We start from the raw sequence: 19,056 nt of genomic DNA, 5'->3' as shown, positions 1-19,056 counted from the left end.
AATTCTTGATAGAAATGGGTTTCATAGTTGTAAGTATCAGAACAGGACCATAGAAAGAAATTTATATTTGTTACCCAGGATTTGTACCCTGTTATCTAATGACAGCAATAATGGTTCAGCTGTGGAGTTTGTTTCAAATGTTAGAATAGTAATTGCCTGTTTAAAAAGAATGCATTGGTATAATTTGTTTCTGTCTGAATATTTTAAGTTGTTTTTATTGCCAAATGTTTTTCAAAGTTTAAAACCTCTGGATCTTTAATAGTACTTCCACATTCCTTTGATGAAACTGTAAAACTTCCATCATGTCTGAGGTAATTCAGTTTTTGATCTGTTCTATATTAAGCTTGTTCTTTGTATAAAAAGGAAATAAAGGGAAAGTAAATAGGGTTGAACCCAAAGAAATGCTGGTGAAAGAGAATGGGTAAAAGATAGCTTTTATTGTTCTCCTTCCCTGAGTCCTCACAAAAGCCCTTCCTGAGGGGGAACTTGCTGCACGGGGTAGTCTCTGATGAATAGGACTAAGGAAGAGGAGGGAGAACACTGAACATTGGGAGAAGGCCTCTTCTGTGAGATTTTTCCTCCTCTGCACCCAGCCTAAAAATCAAGCAGGCTGACAAAGGAGGGATGGAGCACCCTATGCCACCTGTATTAGCCTGCTGCATTTGTAGCCTATAACGTTCTTTACTAGTCCACTTTTTCTTAACAAAAGACGGCTGGCAGAGGTGGGGCAGAGTGTTACTCTTATGAATAAAAAATAGACAGATTTTTTTTCTAAAGGCTAGTAACTTGTGTGGCCTTATTTTCAAGGCTTGCTTAGATCTTTGAGAGAATACTATGCTTATCAGAAACCTCTACCAAATGTATTTCAGTAACTTAATAGGTCATAACATTGCCTGCTGGAACTTTTATGTTTTATATCCACAGTTTATATCTAGCATTTTGTGAGAATGGCTGTCTGCTTTCAATCAACATGCTTATCCCTTTATTTATTTGTTTAAATGTTTATTTATGCTTACCTTCTGCCTTTCTGCCAAATCACCGAAGGTGGCTTCCAGTTTAAAATAATGGCTTAAATCTCAGAAATTAATTCAAAAGGAAAAGGGAAGGAAGAAGAAAATAAGCAAACTTGTGCCAGCTCTCTTGCGCTATTGCATAATAGTGAGATAGAATGGTCATTGCAGTAGGCAGTTCAGGGAAGGTAAGGAGCCTAATAGCAGGTGGTCCCATTCAGGTTGAAGGAGGGAGCCATGCTGCCTTGCTTTTCCCTCTGAAGCAGCCACATGGAAGGTTTACATGTTCATGTGGTCAGGTTATCAGGATTAGAAGTTAGTCTCCAGAAATAGCGTTTTTTGTTCATGTGGAAAACTAGTTCCTCTTAACCCCTTTCATATGTTCAATATCTGCATTTGTTCATGGGTTGCTTCATTATAGCATGTTGAACTCAGTCCATCTATATGGCACAGGTATCTTTTATATTTTATACACTGTCTCATCTGCATTGTCTAATTGTTCTCAGTCTCTTTTGTCTCTGTGCCCCCTCCCTGGTACTGTCCTTTAATTAATTCATTACATTAACAAATCCAAAATTGAAGTGACCTTTGGAGTTTCCTCATGATTTCAGATTGGTCATGTTCAAAGGAACATATCTTGGCTTATGTGATTGAGCCACCTGTATCTACATGTAGCCACTTTGCTCTGCCCTTTGTGTGAGTGGGGAAACGAGCCAGGAAGCAGCAGTTAGTCACAGCGTTCTGTTGAATTTGAATTTGGAAGCTTTTAATTAACTTTAGTTTCCTATCAAGCCAGGATATGAAGATTTTTTAAAGTTTGATTAACATTGTGTCTTGTTTTGGAAGGCATTAAATGTTGTTCCCCAGTATGGACATAATGGGAATCGATTGATTGATTGATTGATTGATTGACTGATTGATTGATTGATGATTCATTCATTCATTCTCACACACACACGCGCACACACACACACACACACACGAGTCTTCCGGCCAAAGACCCTCAAGGTGGCTTACAAAAAACACAAATATAAAAATACAATATAAAATGCATCAATAAAACAGTACAATTTACAAAAATAAAATAATAAAATATTTTAATTTAGAAAGATGATCTTGGAGAAGTGCGTGGTTTATTTATATGGCCTGGTGAGGTGTGCAATTCTCCATTCTTGTGAACAGTCAGGTGGTGAGTCTAAACTAGACTGGATGCCATTCACCCAGTGAACAGCTTCCTGAGTTGGAGACGCATCTATAAAGATGCAGGACATCAGGAGGGTCTCAGTTGAGGCGTCTGAGATTCTGGACGTGCTGGCTGGGGTTGATGGGAGTTGTAGTCCCCAGCATTTGGAGGAGTCTCATCAATTCTTGCTGCTGGCAGACTTGTTGGGAAGACAAGAGGGGTGTTGCAGGGGGGACCATGTACACTGCCCTGTGCTCCTTGGGAGAAGCCGAGGGGTGTCGAAATACACGGGCAAACGAAATAACATGTTTAGCTTGTTTTTCTACTAGTACAAAGGAAGGAGTGAAGTGAATGCGTGCAAGTGGATGAAGTGTGTTTAATCTTGGTTTATTAAGCTTAGATATGATCTTCCAAATGCAGTTATTGTTAAGGCAGTTATGTGATCATATGTTGCTTATTTTGCAGAGCAATCCAAAGTATACAAAATGTAAATGTACAGGCATACCCCGCTTTAATGTTCGCAGTGGGACCCGAGAGTACACGTTAAGCGAAAATAAACTTTAAGTGAAGCAATTGTCTTCACTTGTACTGCACGCAATCACCATGAGATGGCAGCGGCGTCATGCCAATAAAGTGTACGTTATTGCTAAGCGTGCTAATGTTAAGCAGGGTATGGGGACGTATGGATCATGTACGTTATAGCGAGGTGACGTTAAGTGAAGTGACGTTAAGCCGGGTATGCCTGTACTGCCTTCAAGTTGATTCCGACTTATGGCGACCCTAGGAATAGGGTTTTCATGAGGCTGAGAGGCAGTGACTGGCCCAAGGTCACCCAGTGAGCTTCACGGCTATGTGGGGATTCGAACCCTGGTCTCCCAGGTCATAGTCCAACACCTTAACCACTACACCACACTGGCTCCCGTGGGCACTCCTGGAGTTGCATAAATTACATCAGCCTAAATTAAGCTGGAGTAAGTTACACCTATTCCAAACTCCATTGAGGAATGGGGCTACTGCCAGCTGAGCTGGCCCTTGAGCCTGGCAGAGGGAAAACAAGCCTTTAAAACAGAGTGAGTTTGGGGACGTTTTTTGCTAATATAACCTCCACTGGGTTGCTAGGTTATATGAATGGGGCAAATCTCCCTTGCCCTGTCCTGCCCTGCCCAACCACACCACCAGAACACCCTTTTAGGGCGGACTTACCCTACCCTCAGCTGAGCCGGCTTTGACTGAGCTGGGTTAGAGGACTTACACCAGTATATCTCTGACTGAGTCAGGATGGAGACTTTCGCCAGTGTAGTCCTGGCTGAGCCTAGGTTCCCTTAGGTCTAGTACTTTGTGCTGAATATAGATATCATTCATAAAATTATAGTAGGGATAAAGGATATTCATATCTGAAAAACAAGCTTTTGTTTTGATTAATATCTCACTTTCAAAGCACCATGCATCTTTTTTCTAAAGTAAGGTTATTGAAAAAGATCTCAGACATAGTTGCTCCTTAGTTTTAGCCTTATAGTAACAAGCAGACACAAAAAACTCCACTGGACTAACCTCACCCTTTTCTTAGGCACAGGACAAACTCACACTAATTCATTAGTTTAGAAATAGATAAAATATTAAGGTAGAATCCTTTCAGTTTATGCTTGCCTTCACTTAAGACTTATGTAACCCATACAGCACCAGCACTTGTTCATAATTGACAGTTTGTGAGCCAGTTGCCTATGAATAATTCCTAGTTAGTATTCTCTGATAGTATCTTCTCTTTGCTTTCTCAATATAGCTGCCCCAGAACTAACCCACACAACTCTGCTTATTTATTTTAGTATGTCTGTCTGTCCATCCAACCAGCCAACCACCCTGGGATCCACTGAGATGAATAGTGGGTTGTAAATGTTCATGATGATGATGAAGAGTGGGTTATAAATGTTCATGATAGTGATGGTTAAAAGAGGCCCCCTAACTGGAGATCTTTAAAAGCCAGAATAAAAGCAAAATGCAACAAGCCCTGACCTAGCAAGATTAAAATACACTAAAACTCTGCTAGAATAAAAAATGCCTTTACAACCCTCAGAGCGGGAGGCAGTTTCATAATTAGCAGACTGACCCCACCAGTTGCAGCTCTCTCAGTTGATGGAAAGAGAGATTAGGCCGATCATACCTGTAACATGTTATGGCTTCCTTGAAGGCTTGATTTAATAGAACACCTTCAGAAAATATAACTCTGAGGTATAAGTATCTTTTAAGGTCTGATGTAATTTTGCTACTGTTTTACACTAGTAATTTGTTTCTCGCCATTTATGTGTGTAGCATCTTAAAGACTGAAAATAATGCTTGTAACCTATTTCTATCTTACAAAAATCAGGGGAGCAACCTGGAGGGGTTGTCAAGAGAAAAGCTAAAGTCAAAGGTACTTTGCTACTGGAGCATTGGTGACTTTTTTGCACACTTATTGTTAATGCCTGAAATGCATGTGTTTTACTATCTTGGTAAATGTGTGTACTAATTCTGGATGCTGTCTGTACCAATAATGTGAGATTTCTCACTCAAAATTTATTGAACAAAAAGTATCATTTAGGTTATCTGTGGCGCCTTTCATAATTAGCTCCAAAATAGTTTAAAGCACTTTCCTTCCAATCCAGCTACAGACTTTGTTTGTGGAAGTGTATACATGTCCTGCTGGATGGGGAATCCTGTGTGGAAATGGAAGCAGTGCATGTAATTCTGTACCCCAAACTAGGCTTGGAACTGGGCATGTGTAGCCTGATGCAAATATAAAAATTGGATTCCTTCAGCAACTATCTAGGAAGGAAAAGTTAGGACACTGGGTTCAGTGTTCCTTATCAAAACATTTAACTATTAGAATTCTAGCTGCATTTCCTCAGCTATGCATGTGAATGTCTGATGACTGAGAGTACACTTTTGGGATCTTTAGGGAAACAATTTTAATAATTTGGATAGATGAGGCTTCCACCCTATGCATGGCGCATGAAACGCTGTATGGTTTTCATGTTTTTTCTTTTAATTTTTTTATGTATGATTTTCCAAAATACAAGTATATGGTTTCATATTGTTAAACCTTTTTCGGTGGCTTTCTACTCTCAAAATATGTAGGACCTTTATTAATCTGAATGCCCACATCTTCCTATTGAAGAAAGAATATAGTTAGGGTCCACTTCCTTTTTCTGTTTTTATTGTAATTTTATTTATTTATTCATTTATTTATTTGTTGTGCTTTTATACTGCCCTTTAGCAATAAGCTCTCAGGGCGGTGTACAACAATAAAAACAGGTTAAAATACAAGTGAGTATAAATAAAATGCACTATAAAACATATGTGAAAACAAGATTGCAACAACAAAAATAAAATTAACATTTGAAATTTAAAATTTAAATTTAAAAAGCCTGGGCAAAGAGGTAGGTCTTTACCTGGCGCCAAAAATATAACAAAGAAGGCGCCAGGCGTATCTCGTCAGGGAGATCGTTCCATAATTCGGGGGCCACTACTGAGAAGGCCCTAGTTCTAGTTATTGCTCTCCGGGCCTCGCTATGCGTTGGAACCCGGAGAAGGGCCTTCGACGTCAAGCGCAGCGAGCGGGTAGATACATAGCGGGAGAGGCGTTCCGCCAGGTATTGCGGTCCGATGCCGTTAAGGGCTTTATAGGTAAGAACCAACACTTTGAATCTGGCCTGGAAACATATTGGTAGCCAGTGCAGTTGGGCCAGAATAGGTGTTATATGGTCAAATTTCTTTGTCCCAGTAAGAACTCTGGCCGCAGCATTCTGCACCAGCTGAAGTTTCCGAACCATCTTCAAAGGTAGCCCTACGTAGAGTGCATTACAGTAATCCAATCTAGAGGTTACCAGAGCATGGATAACTGTGGCGAGGTTCTCTCTGTCCAGGTAGGGTCGTAGTTGGGCCACCAGCCGAAGCTGGTAGAACGCATTCCGTGCCACCGAGGCTACCTGAGCCTTCAGTGACAGGAGCGGATCTAATAAGACCCCCAAACTACAGACCTGCTCCTTTAGGGGGAGTGTAACCCCGTCTAGGGCAGGTCGGACGTCAACCATCTGGGCAGAGAGCCCCTCCACCAACAGCATCTCAGTCTTGTCAGGATTGAGTCTCAGTTTGTTAGCTCTCATCCAGTCCATTATCGCGGCCAGGCAGCGGTTTAGTACATCAACAGCCTCACCTGAAGAAGATGAAAAGGAGAAGTAGAGTTGCGTATCAGCATATTGCTGGAAACGCACTCCAAATCTCCTTATGACCTCACCCAGCGGCTTCATATAGATATTAAAGAGCATGGGGGACAGAACTGAACCCTGCGGGACCCCATATTGGACTACCCAAGGATTCGAGTAATGCTCCCCAAGCACCAACTTCTGGAGACGATTCTTGAGATAGGAGCGCAGCCACTGCCAAGCAGTGCCTTCAACTCCCAAATCCGCAAGACGCCCCAGAAGGATACCATGGTCGATGGTATCAAAAGCCGCTGAGAGATCCAGGAGAACCAACAGAGTTATACTCCCTCTGTCTTTCTCCCGGCACAGGTCATCATACAGGGCGACCAAGGCTGTTTCTGTACCAAACCCCGGCCGAAAGCCCGATTGAAATGGATCTAGATAATCAGTTTCGTCCAAGAGAGCCTGGAGCTGGCGAGCGACCATGCACTCTAAAACCTTGCCCAGGAATGGAACATTTGCTACCGGTCTATAGTTGTCAAGGTTTTCAGGGTCCAGGGAGGATTTTTTTTAGGAGCGGTCTCACCACCGCCTGTTTCAGGCAGGGTGGTACCACTCCCTCTCGTAAAGAGGCATTGATCACCTCCTTGGCCCATCCGGCTGTTCCATTCCTGCTAGCTTTTATTAGCCACGAGGGGCAAGGGTCCAGAGCAGAAGTGGTCGCCCGCACCTGTCCAAGCACCTTGTCCACATCCTCGAGCTGTACTGTAATATCATAGTCTGTTTATTCCCAGGATTTTAGTAATACTAACTTTAAAGATTTTTGTTCTCAGTGGATAGCTCCTATGCTGTGACAAATTCTTTGGATGCCCATTGCCTCACATTAGGCTTCATTGAATTTGTTTTCATTTTCTCTAGGGAATGAAAATCACTAAGGTATTTTACTGTAACCATTCTTCACAAACGCCTTAAATCTCTTCATTTTAAGTTTGGTGTACAGGAAAATATCTTATGAGGCTAAATAGTGTTTTAGCAAATCTGTGGTCCAAAACCTATGAATATGAATGTGGGTCTTGGAGGAAAAGGCCAGCTATAAGGGAGCTTTGACCATATCTGTGCCTGCTGAATCTCCTTAAATGCCTCTCCAAGGCCATATTTACTGTATCTGGGATCACTTCTGACTTTAGATTTGACTTCAAGAGGGTAAGATAACTCACCAAACTAATGGGGAAATTTTCGGCAGGTGCTTAATTCTTGACCCAGCCTGCCAGCTCTTCACTGCAGATTATACTCTGTCCCCAACTATGGTTTACTTTTAATGTCTAGTAAGGTCCTAAATCTTTAATCCACAGATGTGTGTTGATTTTTTTTGCATGCCAGCCAATATTTGATTGGATTTAGAATTGCATTTTACTTGAAATAACTGGTCATTTTATCACACTAATCACATAGTTATAGAACTAATTATTCTGCTTTCAGAAGGAAGTTTTTTTAAGTTAAAGAAGGCTACAATACTACAGATCTCTCTTTCAGTATTAATCTCTTGAAATAACACATTTAACAGATTGACATCCTATCTTTCCCCAAGTCATTTTCTTAAGCCTTAGTATTTATAGTCTTTTAAAAGTTATTTTATAATGATACAACGTTGTTGACTTCCCAGGTACATTTCTCTATGTAACAGTTAAGATTGTTTTTCATTAAATCCTGCTAAATGAGAGTCAGGCATTTTCCGTAGGATTTATATATATATTGTGTTTTCTGCACTGAAAAATTCAACTGAAATACTCTATTTAGCATGTTTATTAATTTTTTTATCAATGCGCAGTGGTCAGCATCTCTTGAATCATCCAGAGATCTAGAATCATCCGGACATTGATAAAATTAGACTTTAATGCAGGGTGGTGAACCTGTGACCCTCCAAATGTTGCTGGACTCCAGCCAGCATAGCAAAGGGTTATGGAAGATGGGAGTTGTGGCCATCCAAATTATGTTGGACTACAAATTCCTCATTCCTGCTTTATAGAGTCACAACCATTTCAATTTAAACTTTATATTTAAATTAGTACTCTTCCTGGGATGCCAAACTTTGTTTTTTTATCAATCCTTTTCAAATATATTCCTTGTCTTTTAAATTTTAACATTGTGGTTAGATTCAGCATTTGTGAATTGAAATTAGTTATGATTCAAGTTGATTTCTATTGGAACTAAATTCAACAAACTTAGTCTTGTTCCAACCCTAAGGCATAAGAACAAAGGTCAGATGTTCTCTCTCACTCTCTCTCGCTCGCACGCACACACACACACACACACACAGTAGTTCAGCAACATCTGAAGAGCACTGATCCCCCCCACTTTAAAGTATGTGAGTTAGATACAGCGTACAATTGAACTGATTCACATTCTCATCTCTATCTCCAGTCCACCCCAAAACCATGGGGTTGTATCCAGAGTTCTCCTTGTGCAGTGGGACTTCCCCTTCTTCTCATCTCCCTGTGCATCCCCCAAAATCTGCTTTGCAGAATCCTTTGGAACAGAATTCAAGAGTGCCTGGGGGGCTGCAGAGGACAGGCAAGACAGGGGAATTCCTTTGAGCAAGTGGAAGGCTGTTGTGGAAGCAGAAAAGCAGGGCTGGAAACAACTAATGGAGCATAGCCCAGGATTGGTTGTGCCAGTTATGGACCTCTTGTAAAGACAACAAATATATTTTAGAAACATTAATCTCCATTCAACAGCTTAGTGTTTCTTTTGTAATTCTATTCAGTAGTTCAGATTTCATCAGGTAGTATGATATTGCAAACTGTTTTAATCTGCTGGCTGTTTGATAATTTTTCAAACAATTGAAAATTTTGTCTACATATTTGTTTAAGAAATATCAGCCTCCCCTTTCTATAAAGCTGCTTACAAACACACAAACAGTTTAAAATAGGATCAAATATAAGAATTTACCAAAAAAAGAACTAGTTTAAATACTACTAAAATATTGGTAAAATAGAAGTATTCACCTGAAGCAGAAGAATATGTCTTGAGAAACCCTAAAGAACACAGAAGCTATTTCCTTGGTAGCTATGCACCTAACTCTTATGGTTAAGGACATACTGAGCAGGGTAGTGACCTTGGCGACCCTAGTCCTGGGCCATCTAGGGCTTTATAATTCAAAGCTAGTATGTTGAATTGCATTTAGAAAGAAATAGCCAGTGAAAATTTATTTAATCTGCCAAGATATAGTTCACCCATAAACTGCCTGCCATGTTCTATACTAGCAGTTTTTCCAAATGCTTTTTATGGACAGCCTCATGTATAAAGTATTGCAATAATCTCGGGCTAGATGTTAATGAGACATGGATAACTGGCAAGATTTTAATTTAAAGCTTCAAGAGTGATACTGAAACAAACCCAGCGGTTACTAAAATATCTTTCTTCAGCTTTTTTAAAAAGGCTACAAGCTATGCTAACTGCAGTTCTGCCTGTACTAATAGTGTATGATCAAGTTTTTTGTAGTGAAAATATTAATTTGAGATCTGAAGTTGGAATATGAGTATGCAGTTGGTTTACTAAGATGTAGTGTTTTAATGTATGTTCATTAATGAACATTTCCCCTTTTTTTAAAATTGGAAAAATGAAAAAGTAAAAGAAATCAAAGAACCAGCCAAGAAAGTTAAAGAGAAACAGGAATTAAAGAAGGAAGCCAAAGATGAAGAAACAAGGAAAACCAAGAAGAAAATTGATGATTTGGAGAGAAAGGATAAGAAAGTTGCTGATGATAAATCAAAAAAAGAATCTGAGAAAGTTAAGCAAGACAGAAGAGATGAAAAGGAGAGATCAGGCTTAGATAAGAATCGTAAAAATAAAGAGATAAAAGAATCTGCTAGTGACAAAGAGAGAGAAGTAAAAAAGATAGCTAGAAGCCTTTCTAAAGCATCTCATAGCTCAGCAAAAGAAGAAGAGAAGAGAACAAAAGTGAAATGATACTATTTTTGTATCTGAAGGTTGCTTCGGTCAGACCTGATAGCATGAGAATATAATATAGTACCACTAAGGCAATTTGTCTAGAGCTTGTTAGAATAGACAAGACAACACAATCATTTGCACAAACAGCCTTAGTATATGTATAAATTTGTAGGCATGAAATAAGATAGACTGCTATGAAATTCCAGTTTCTGCATAGTATGTCTGATCATGTCTTGTACATTCTTTTTGTACTGAGATCAGTTATATAATGAATGTTGGTTTTGGTACTCAAAATGTCACACTTAAGACTAATAAAAATAAAAGAAAATACAAAAAAATTGTAAGTGTTGCTTTACACTGGGAATTAGAAGTATTAGGGGGAAATCAAGTGAAATACAAGGATGATTTTCAGCATGTGTGTGTGTTCAAAGAGCAACATCCATTTTATACATTTGGCGCAATGGAAGATATATGCATGTCACTCTAGAAAATGTAATAAAACAAATATTGCCAATTGCTTGGAAACTGAATACATGGAAGAACAAGAAGTATGAAGGTGTAAGTGGACCAATGAAGAGAAGTGAAGAATGGTGCAAAATGAACAGATATATTTGCTACAAATCATACCCTCATGGCCATCCTCAGTGTTTGCATTTTACAAATATACTTATTTTGTTTCCTATTGGGTAGAAAGCTGGATAGATTATTATCCCTGTTTTTAAATAAACAAACATTGAAAATAATCATTTCCAAAAGGAGATTTAGAGAAGAGCAAGTGACCGTTTAGAGTTTTTTTAAAATCTCTATGGGGAGAATGATATGTCCTAAAGCTTTTATGGATGGGTAGACAGGGGGGAACCAATGTGGGAAATACAGGGTTGAACAGATATATGTGTGTGGGTTATGATTGGGGCAAGGTTTTGAAATACGTGACCATGTAGCTGCTTGTATCTTTGATCTTGCTATGAGAAGTAGAAGTATATGGGTGATTGAATTAAAATGGTCAGGAATGGGACCTTTTCAGTCAGGCAACTACAAAATATTTTATGCAGGAAATGAGAAATCAAGAAGAAACGGAGTTGCTTTAATAGTGAGAAGTGATGTAGCAACAGCAATTAGGAGCTACAAAGCAAGGTCTGAGCGATTGATATTAATGAGATTAAACGGAAACCTATTAACATAACCATCATCCAAGTCTACGCTCCAACATCAAACGCAGAAGCAGAAGAATTGGAGAGATTTTACGCAGAAGTACAGGAGGAAATTGATCACACACCAAAACAAGATATGATGATAATCATGGGGGACTGGAATGCAAAAGTAGGGAACAGAGAAGAACTAGGAATTGTGGGGAAATGGGGCTTAGGAGACAGAAATGAAGCAGGAGAAAGACTTATTGAATTCTGTGAAGCCAGTGATTTGTTTCTTGCCAACACATTTTTTGAGCAGCCAAAAAGACGACTGTACACGTGGACATCACCAGATGGTCAATACAGGAATAAAATTGATTATATAATTGGCAGCAGAAGATGGAGAATTTCCATACTTTCTGCAAAAACAAGACCAGGAGCAAACTGCGATACAGATCATGAACAGATCGTATCGAAAATCAGAGTAAAGCTAAAGAAGAACAGCAAAGCACTCAAAATGCCAAAATACAATTGAAATAACATCCCAGAAGAGTATAAAAATCAAATAAAGAACAGATTTGAGGCTTTAAACTTAGTTGACAGAGAACCAGAAGAACTATGGAGTGAAGTCAGAGACATTATCAGGGAAGAATGCAAAAAGACAATACCTCTAGTTAAAAAGAGAGAAAGGCCTCAATGGATGACTGATGAAACTCTTAAAATGGTTAAAGAGAGAAGGAAAGCAAAAGCAAAAGGAGATAGAAACATGGTCAGAACCCTAAATACAACAATACAGTGACTAGTATGTAGGGACAAAGAAAACTATTACAATAGTTATTGGATAGAAATAGAAAAGGACAACAAAATGGGAAGAACAAGAGCTCTATTCCAAAAGATTAGAGAAATGAAAGGGACATTTAAACCACTAGTAGGGATATTGAATAATCAACAGGGGAACACACTGACTGACCAAGATGAAATAAAAGGAAGATGGAAGCAATACACTGAAGAGATGCAAGGATGACAGATTCATTCACGGAGGAACCATATGATGAAGAACCAGAAATTTTAAAATGTGAGGTGAAAGCTGCTCTTAAAATTCTTGGAAGAAACAAATCACCAGGAACAGATGGCATGCCAATAGAGTTGCTACAAGCTACTGAGACTGAATCTGTCCAAATTTTGACAAAAATTTGTCAAGAAATATGGAAAACTAAACAATGGCCCACAAACTTGAAGTGTTCAATATATATCCCATTTCCAAAGAAAGGGGATCCCAGGGAATGCAGTAATTATCATACAATTGCCTTAATATCCCATGCAAGTAAAGTAATGCTCTACAGGAAAATAGCTTCATGGTTCTACATCTCCCCAGAGATACATAGCCTGGATAGCAGATGGAAGATAGAACCCCACCTAGGTAGCAACAGCATTAGCATCAGGGAACAAAAGCCAAGGTCTGAATCCTATTCTTATGGGAAAATGCCCAGCAACAGCCAGGAATTAATTAGCCAGTCAGGGGTCTTTTTGATGATGAAATATTTCTGGAGTTTTCTCACCTAACAGCCACACGCTCCCCAAGCTTTCCAGGCCTGTGGCCTTGAATATCAGTCTCCACTGACAAGCAGGTGCTCTTGCTTGCAGCTTAATTAACAAGCTTCAGCTGTGAAAACTGTAAACGCATGCCTTTCAGAGGCCCCATCTCTGACAAGATATCTTTCCCCACAATTCTTTGCCTCAAAGCCATTTTAGAAACCAGGCATTCTTGACAAATGTGTGTTAAGATTCAATTTAATTTTAGGACTTTCATTTCCATGTTTTCAGAAGTGTACCTTTGATGTATGTAACTCTCTCCCAAAAATTTTGGGAAAAGAAAGAAACTGGCTGATGAGAGACTGGTGGTTGCAGCATTGCTGGATGTTTCCAAGCTTTGAAGAATTTTCTAGAAAAGCCTGAACTTTAAACAAAAATCCAAAAAAGCTTAAAAGACCTAACTCATCCCAAAGTGGGTTTTACCTTTCTCTCCAAACTGAGATGAGTGGGTTTAACCCATCTCTGGTTTCAGCTGAGATAAGCGTATTCCAAATGGCTTCTGCAGTGTGAGTGGGACCAATCAAACATATTTTAGTGTGGGGGGCCAGGCACAGGATCTTCAGCAAGGTTTAAAGCCTATATTCGATTGTAAGAAGGCAGTGTGTTGAGAACATTGTTATAGTTCAGTTTTAATATCTCATAATATCTTTGTTAGCAAAAGTCAAACTGTCACTTTTGTTTTAGCAAAAGGGATTTGTGCTAATATCACTGCTGGTCCATAAATATGTACTATTGTTGTGAACAATTTGTCCAGAAATACAGGTTCCCGCACAACAGTCTCCTGGAACCTGAGGACCAGGGAGGGCATGGAACATCTGACCTATTTAAATGTTTGTGAACATGAATAAACTCTATGTGAAGTGAGACCTTCCTACTTGCCTCAGCCTCTGCACATTTGGTGTTGCATCTAAGTGGTGTGTTTCTGTACAACATTTATGCTCACAAACATTTGACCTTTACAACTAAAAAAAGGGGGGATTCAGCATCATGCATATTGAGTGTATGCACCATTTAGATGTTACATCTGGCTTGTAGAGACATTTAATGTACTTCATATTTTAATTCTTTTGGATTTAAACACACAGGTCAAAAATAAATCTTCTGAAAAGCTAATCCACATGTACTTTGCAATTTAGCATACAGAAAATCATTAAAGCTCTGCAGGGGTGTAGTTGTTTGGGGTTTCAGGGGGTCTTTTTTGGGAGCCAGATCCCAGCAAGGTCCCTTTGTCTCCAGCATCCTACATCCTACATCCTGTGTTAGCTACTGAGAAGAGTCTTCTAATATGCTTCCTTGTCCTTTCCTGCTGATTGGAACCAGAGTGAAAGGAGATGAGCCAGCCACTGAGAAACTTCTCAGTAGTGAACACACTCCCTTTTCATGCCAAATGCCCCCTAGAGACATCCGTTATTATATAAGATGGTGCTAACAATGAACTCATTCTCAACCTACCAGCAAAACAAAGGGGGGAGGAGAAGATGAGTGGTTTTGTTCCAGTCCAAAACCAGGAGGAGGAGGAGAAAGAGTATATTTCTTCAGATGTTTTCTTTAAGTTATTGTTTGACTATTTGATTTTTTTTTCTAAACAGTGAATTATGTAACCTTTTTCATGTTGTGAGCTTCCTTGAGCATAGATTGCTGTGAAAAGGTGGCATACAAATAAACCATGATGATGAAGAGAAAAAATATGTTCAGGGTAGAGAAAGTTTGTGTGAGAGAGAGTGTAATGGTGTTTCAACTTTTAATGATGTTACATGTGTTGTACATGGTAAGATGAAATACATGAAGGGACCCTGCACTTCTAAATTTGCCACTACATTACTGAAGTCATGCACATTCTTGTATGAAATAAGTCTTAAGACTTTTAAGAAATTTCTGATAAAGTTCAGTTTTCCAATAAAGTTTAATTCCATTTGTCTATTTGGGAAGAATTGAAAGGATGACAGTGCAATTTTATATATATTTACTTAGAAGCAAGCCCCTCTGTGTTTGATGGGACTTACTCCCACGTGAGCATGCATAGGATTGCAGCCAGTGTGTCCATTTAGTATGATCATAGTATCTTATTCTCTATGACATAATCTACTAGAAAATTACAGATGTGCTTTCTTGCTACTCTTATTTACTTCAGTAAGGGTTGCACCAAGGCATTTTTGATGGATTGTAAACGTGCATGTGCTACAGATGGTGTTCTACTGAAACATACCAAAGGCACTCCTTTGAAATGCTTCTCATTTTGTTCTGTAATGGACAAAAACATTTTGAGCTGTAATGGACAAAAATTAGCATACAGAATTCCATTTGATTGAAGTGGACCATGCTCACTGTAGATGTGCAAATCTTTCTTACTGAGTCCCACTCAGGTTGTTCTGTGCTTTGTTTTGCCATGTTGATGGAGCTTATTGCCAAAGTGGTTGGATTCACACTAGGGATGGAAAGATTTGTCAATTTTGCTTCTCTCAGTTTCTCATTTTTCTAGTCCAAAATCCAGTCCCCCACATTTCTGCAGCAAATTGTATTTTTTTAAAAAACAAATCCTACTGAAAATTCTGCAGCATTTTAGTGTGAATTTCTTTTAATAATTTTGAGTAATGTATACATTTTTGCAAGCCATTTCTCATATATGGCATTTTTGCAAGGTGTTTTCACTCATATATTCATTTTTCTGAACACTTTTAACATATGCATAATATTGTAAATATTATTATAAATATTATTTGTTTGGTGAACAGCATTGCAAAATTCGAGTAAGTGCAAATTTCAAATGATGGCTGTGTTTTGGTTCTTATACTAACTTGGAAAGTGCAAATTTGATCAATTTGGCTTGAAATGCCGCCCTGGGCTCCTACTGGGAGGAAGGGTGGGATATAAAACAAATGATAAATAAATAAATAAATTGTGAACTGAATCAAAATTTTCATCCATCCCTAATTCACACCAAAACTGGATTTTGGGGAGTAGCTTTGAGCATAGGGTGCTAAGTGATAAAAATATAGCATAGTATATGGATTTGACAGAGAAAGTGGCTGGAACTGTACCTTGTCTGAAAATATTTCTGCCCATTGCTTAGATCAGAGTAGCCCTTTGGATGTCATTGGACTACATGTTCTACAACCCCTAACCATTGGCCATTCTGGCAGGAGCTGATGAGAACTGGAACCTAACATCATCTAGAGAGCTGCAAGATTTTGGAGGGAAATACTGGTTTATACCAGTTCTAAGCGGAAAAACATGTTTGGTTTTTAGTGGTGCAGAATCTATTAACTGCATGTCAGGAGCTTTTTATATGCAGAAGCATTCAAAATATATTACTTCCCTTTTTTCTGCCTGTAGTATGAAGTAGAACAAAACAGAATTCTATTGGAATACCACGTTATTCTGTATAGATGAGTTGTAATGGTCTGTCTTTCATGCTCAAAAGTGTATCATGTAGAGGGAGTCTACAGAACCAATTTAGGAAAAAGGGAGGCTACACCTAAATACACCTCTCTCTCTCCCTCTCTCTCCCTCTCTCTCCCTCCCCTCTCCCCCCCTCTAGAATCTTAAGCTTGGAAAGGGACATTCTCCCCTTCTCTACCCAGGAGCTAGCTTTGAGTATGAGGGAGTATTTTTGTCAAAGATACATTGCTTCACTTCACTCTTCTTCCCTTACCCCAAGCCAGATCCTCTTATTTAATCAATGGTAATGATCTCTATAATGAATAGGAGACAGACATGTGTGACAAATGGGGGGGGTAAATAAGGAATTAAACAAGAGGGAAGGATGAATAACTGTCCTCTACTTAACTAAACTCTTTTAAAAGAAATGTGGCCCTAATTTTACTAGTACTACCTATTAGCATCTAAGGGTGAAATCCAGAAACATGTATAAGCGCAGCAGCAGCATTTGGAGAGATTTCCTTCATGTAGCCCAGCCCTCCACTTAAATCTCTGTGTTTTAAGTCCCCCTCATACATTTACAAAGCAAGAACTTTAATAAGAAGAGAGTAAATGATACCAGTTCATGCATACCAAGAGAAGTTTCCTTTTGAGAAGTTGCTGCATCAAGCTCCCAAAACTTTTTTTTGAAAAATAAAAAACCCCTTAGAATTTGAAATAATGTGTAGGACTTTAATGGAAGTAGGCACTACCTGAAGGGTAATTCACCAAGTAATTTGTATGGGGGGGTATGTATTCTCCTTTTTGGAAGCCTTTACATTTGTGTGCTTGGATCCAGGCTTTGCTCCCAATAGTGGGAAACGCCCCTGAGTAGCGTTCTGGTCAGGGAGCACCCTCACAGGCAGAAGAGGGAAGGTGTCAATTCCTTCTCCTATGCTTTCTGCCCTCTGAAAATCTGTTTGGGAACAGGGTGCAGGGGGATTTGAAAGGAAGGAAGGGGTCGGTGAGTGGGCAAAAGTTGCCTCCTTCCCCTTCTCCCAGTATAATCCCTCCACTGAATCAAAAGCCTAACATAGAAGGAAGGAATGGTTACAATAGCAGAAAGCTGAGTTTGAATCCAATTCACCTTTATCTCAGTGATACCTAAGAAATCCAAAATGTTGTATCTGAAAGGCTAAAGTTAACTTTATAACTAAACAATGCAGGACTTAAAGAAAGATCTGTCCCAGAACAGCAAACTCTAAGAGATGCTGAAGAGGTTATCCAACCTGCAAAGGAGCCACATGTGAGAGCAGGTAAGTCCTTGTGCAAATAAAGTAGCTGAAAAATAAACTCCAGCCTTGCCTCTTTTTTTGTCTGGTGTAAACCTTCACATCATATTCTCTACAGCTACCAAAGCATTATTTACGTTACAGTATATTTAAGCTGGGCTTGCCCAAAATGAGTGGTTCCCAGTTCTTGTCATTATGCAACCCTCTTTTATTGTAAATTTTCCACTATAGGAGTGCTTTCTGAAATATTCCATTGAAGTATCCATGTACATAATGTCACATTGAAATTATTTTTATTTAGATCTCTCATGAAAGATCAGCAAGCAGGACAAACCTCTTTGCAGCCCTCCAGAACAGATTTTGGAGGCACAGGGGAGCCTTTAGGGGACAGAATGAATCTGATCCACCAGAAGTGTCTGTTCCACGTGTAGATGAACTCTGTTAGATTAGACCCATAGTCAGTTTGTATGTAACATTTGGATGTGCATTTATTTCATAGACAATATTTCTGGCTTTTCAAATAAAATATTGAGAAGCTTAAAATGTTGTAAGTAGTTTCTTTAATAAATGCTCATTATAACATGAAATGGAACTTTAGAAACACCCTAAACAACTAAACACTACAATATAGATATATGCCAATGCATTGTTTTGTTTTGTTTTTTGCCACTCTTAATATGACAATTTCCCTCCTTTTAGACTCTATTGTAAAAAGAAGTGGGTATCTTTCATAATTGTGTGGGTCCAGGTTTTAAAGATTTGAAAGATTTTAACTTACACAACTTGAACAAGTTTCCTTGTGCTTGATGTCGTATTGCAATATGTGCATGCCATTGATGAGGGCTACATACATTAAATGCACTGTAAAATGTCATCATTGTGCTGGCTGTTTTCCACACAGCTGTATGAAAGTCATTTTACATGGTTGAGTTTACAAATACTCAGTACTTGTAATTAGTTACTTTCATTTGGTCATTACATTATGTGAATTTTTGTACTCCCTTTTTTGAATTATGAAAATTTTGAACAGTTTAGTTATTCAAGAAATTTCTATACCGCCACTAAGAACAAGGTGCTTTGGCTTGATCCAACGGGGTTCTTATTTGTAAATCTTGTTGATTTTTTTTTTTAAAGTGAAACACTGCACTTAGACATAAATTCCATTAAGTGGACATTATAAAATTGCATGGATTTTTTTAAAAAAACAAACACATTTTAAAAATCATATATCTGGTATTGGAATCTCACACAATGGAAAATGAAATTTTGGAGTGAGAATTATGCAGATCAGTACAGTATATTAAAATATTCAGTCTGCATGCTTTCACCTAAGATTTTTGCTTGGATATTTTGATTGTTGTA

At 38.7% G+C, this 19,056-nt stretch overlaps 1 protein-coding gene across 9 annotated transcripts in view; it reads left to right on the top strand.

Annotated features, from left to right (window-relative positions):
* Positions 1-19,056, top strand: part of ASPH (aspartate beta-hydroxylase) — a 169,516-nt gene that overhangs the window by 32,417 nt on the left and 118,043 nt on the right. For 7 of the 9 annotated variants that reach the window (XM_061599800.1, XM_061599833.1, XM_061599809.1 and 4 more), the window contains 2 exons: positions 4,556-4,600; positions 17,629-17,718. In XM_061599800.1, the coding sequence (XP_061455784.1) occupies positions 4,556-4,600; positions 17,629-17,718 (135 nt within the window). The remainder of the gene's footprint in view (positions 1-4,555; positions 4,601-17,628; positions 17,719-19,056) is intronic. The other 2 variants (XM_061599843.1, XM_061599825.1) reach the window with 1 other exon arrangement.

The sequence above is a fragment of the Rhineura floridana genome, chromosome 1 (genome assembly GCF_030035675.1).
Source record: "Rhineura floridana isolate rRhiFlo1 chromosome 1, rRhiFlo1.hap2, whole genome shotgun sequence".
Classification (NCBI taxonomy): domain Eukaryota; kingdom Metazoa; phylum Chordata; class Lepidosauria; order Squamata; family Rhineuridae; genus Rhineura; species Rhineura floridana.
Note: the sequence above shows the minus strand (reverse complement) of the source record. Positions and strands in the feature narration are given on the sequence as shown.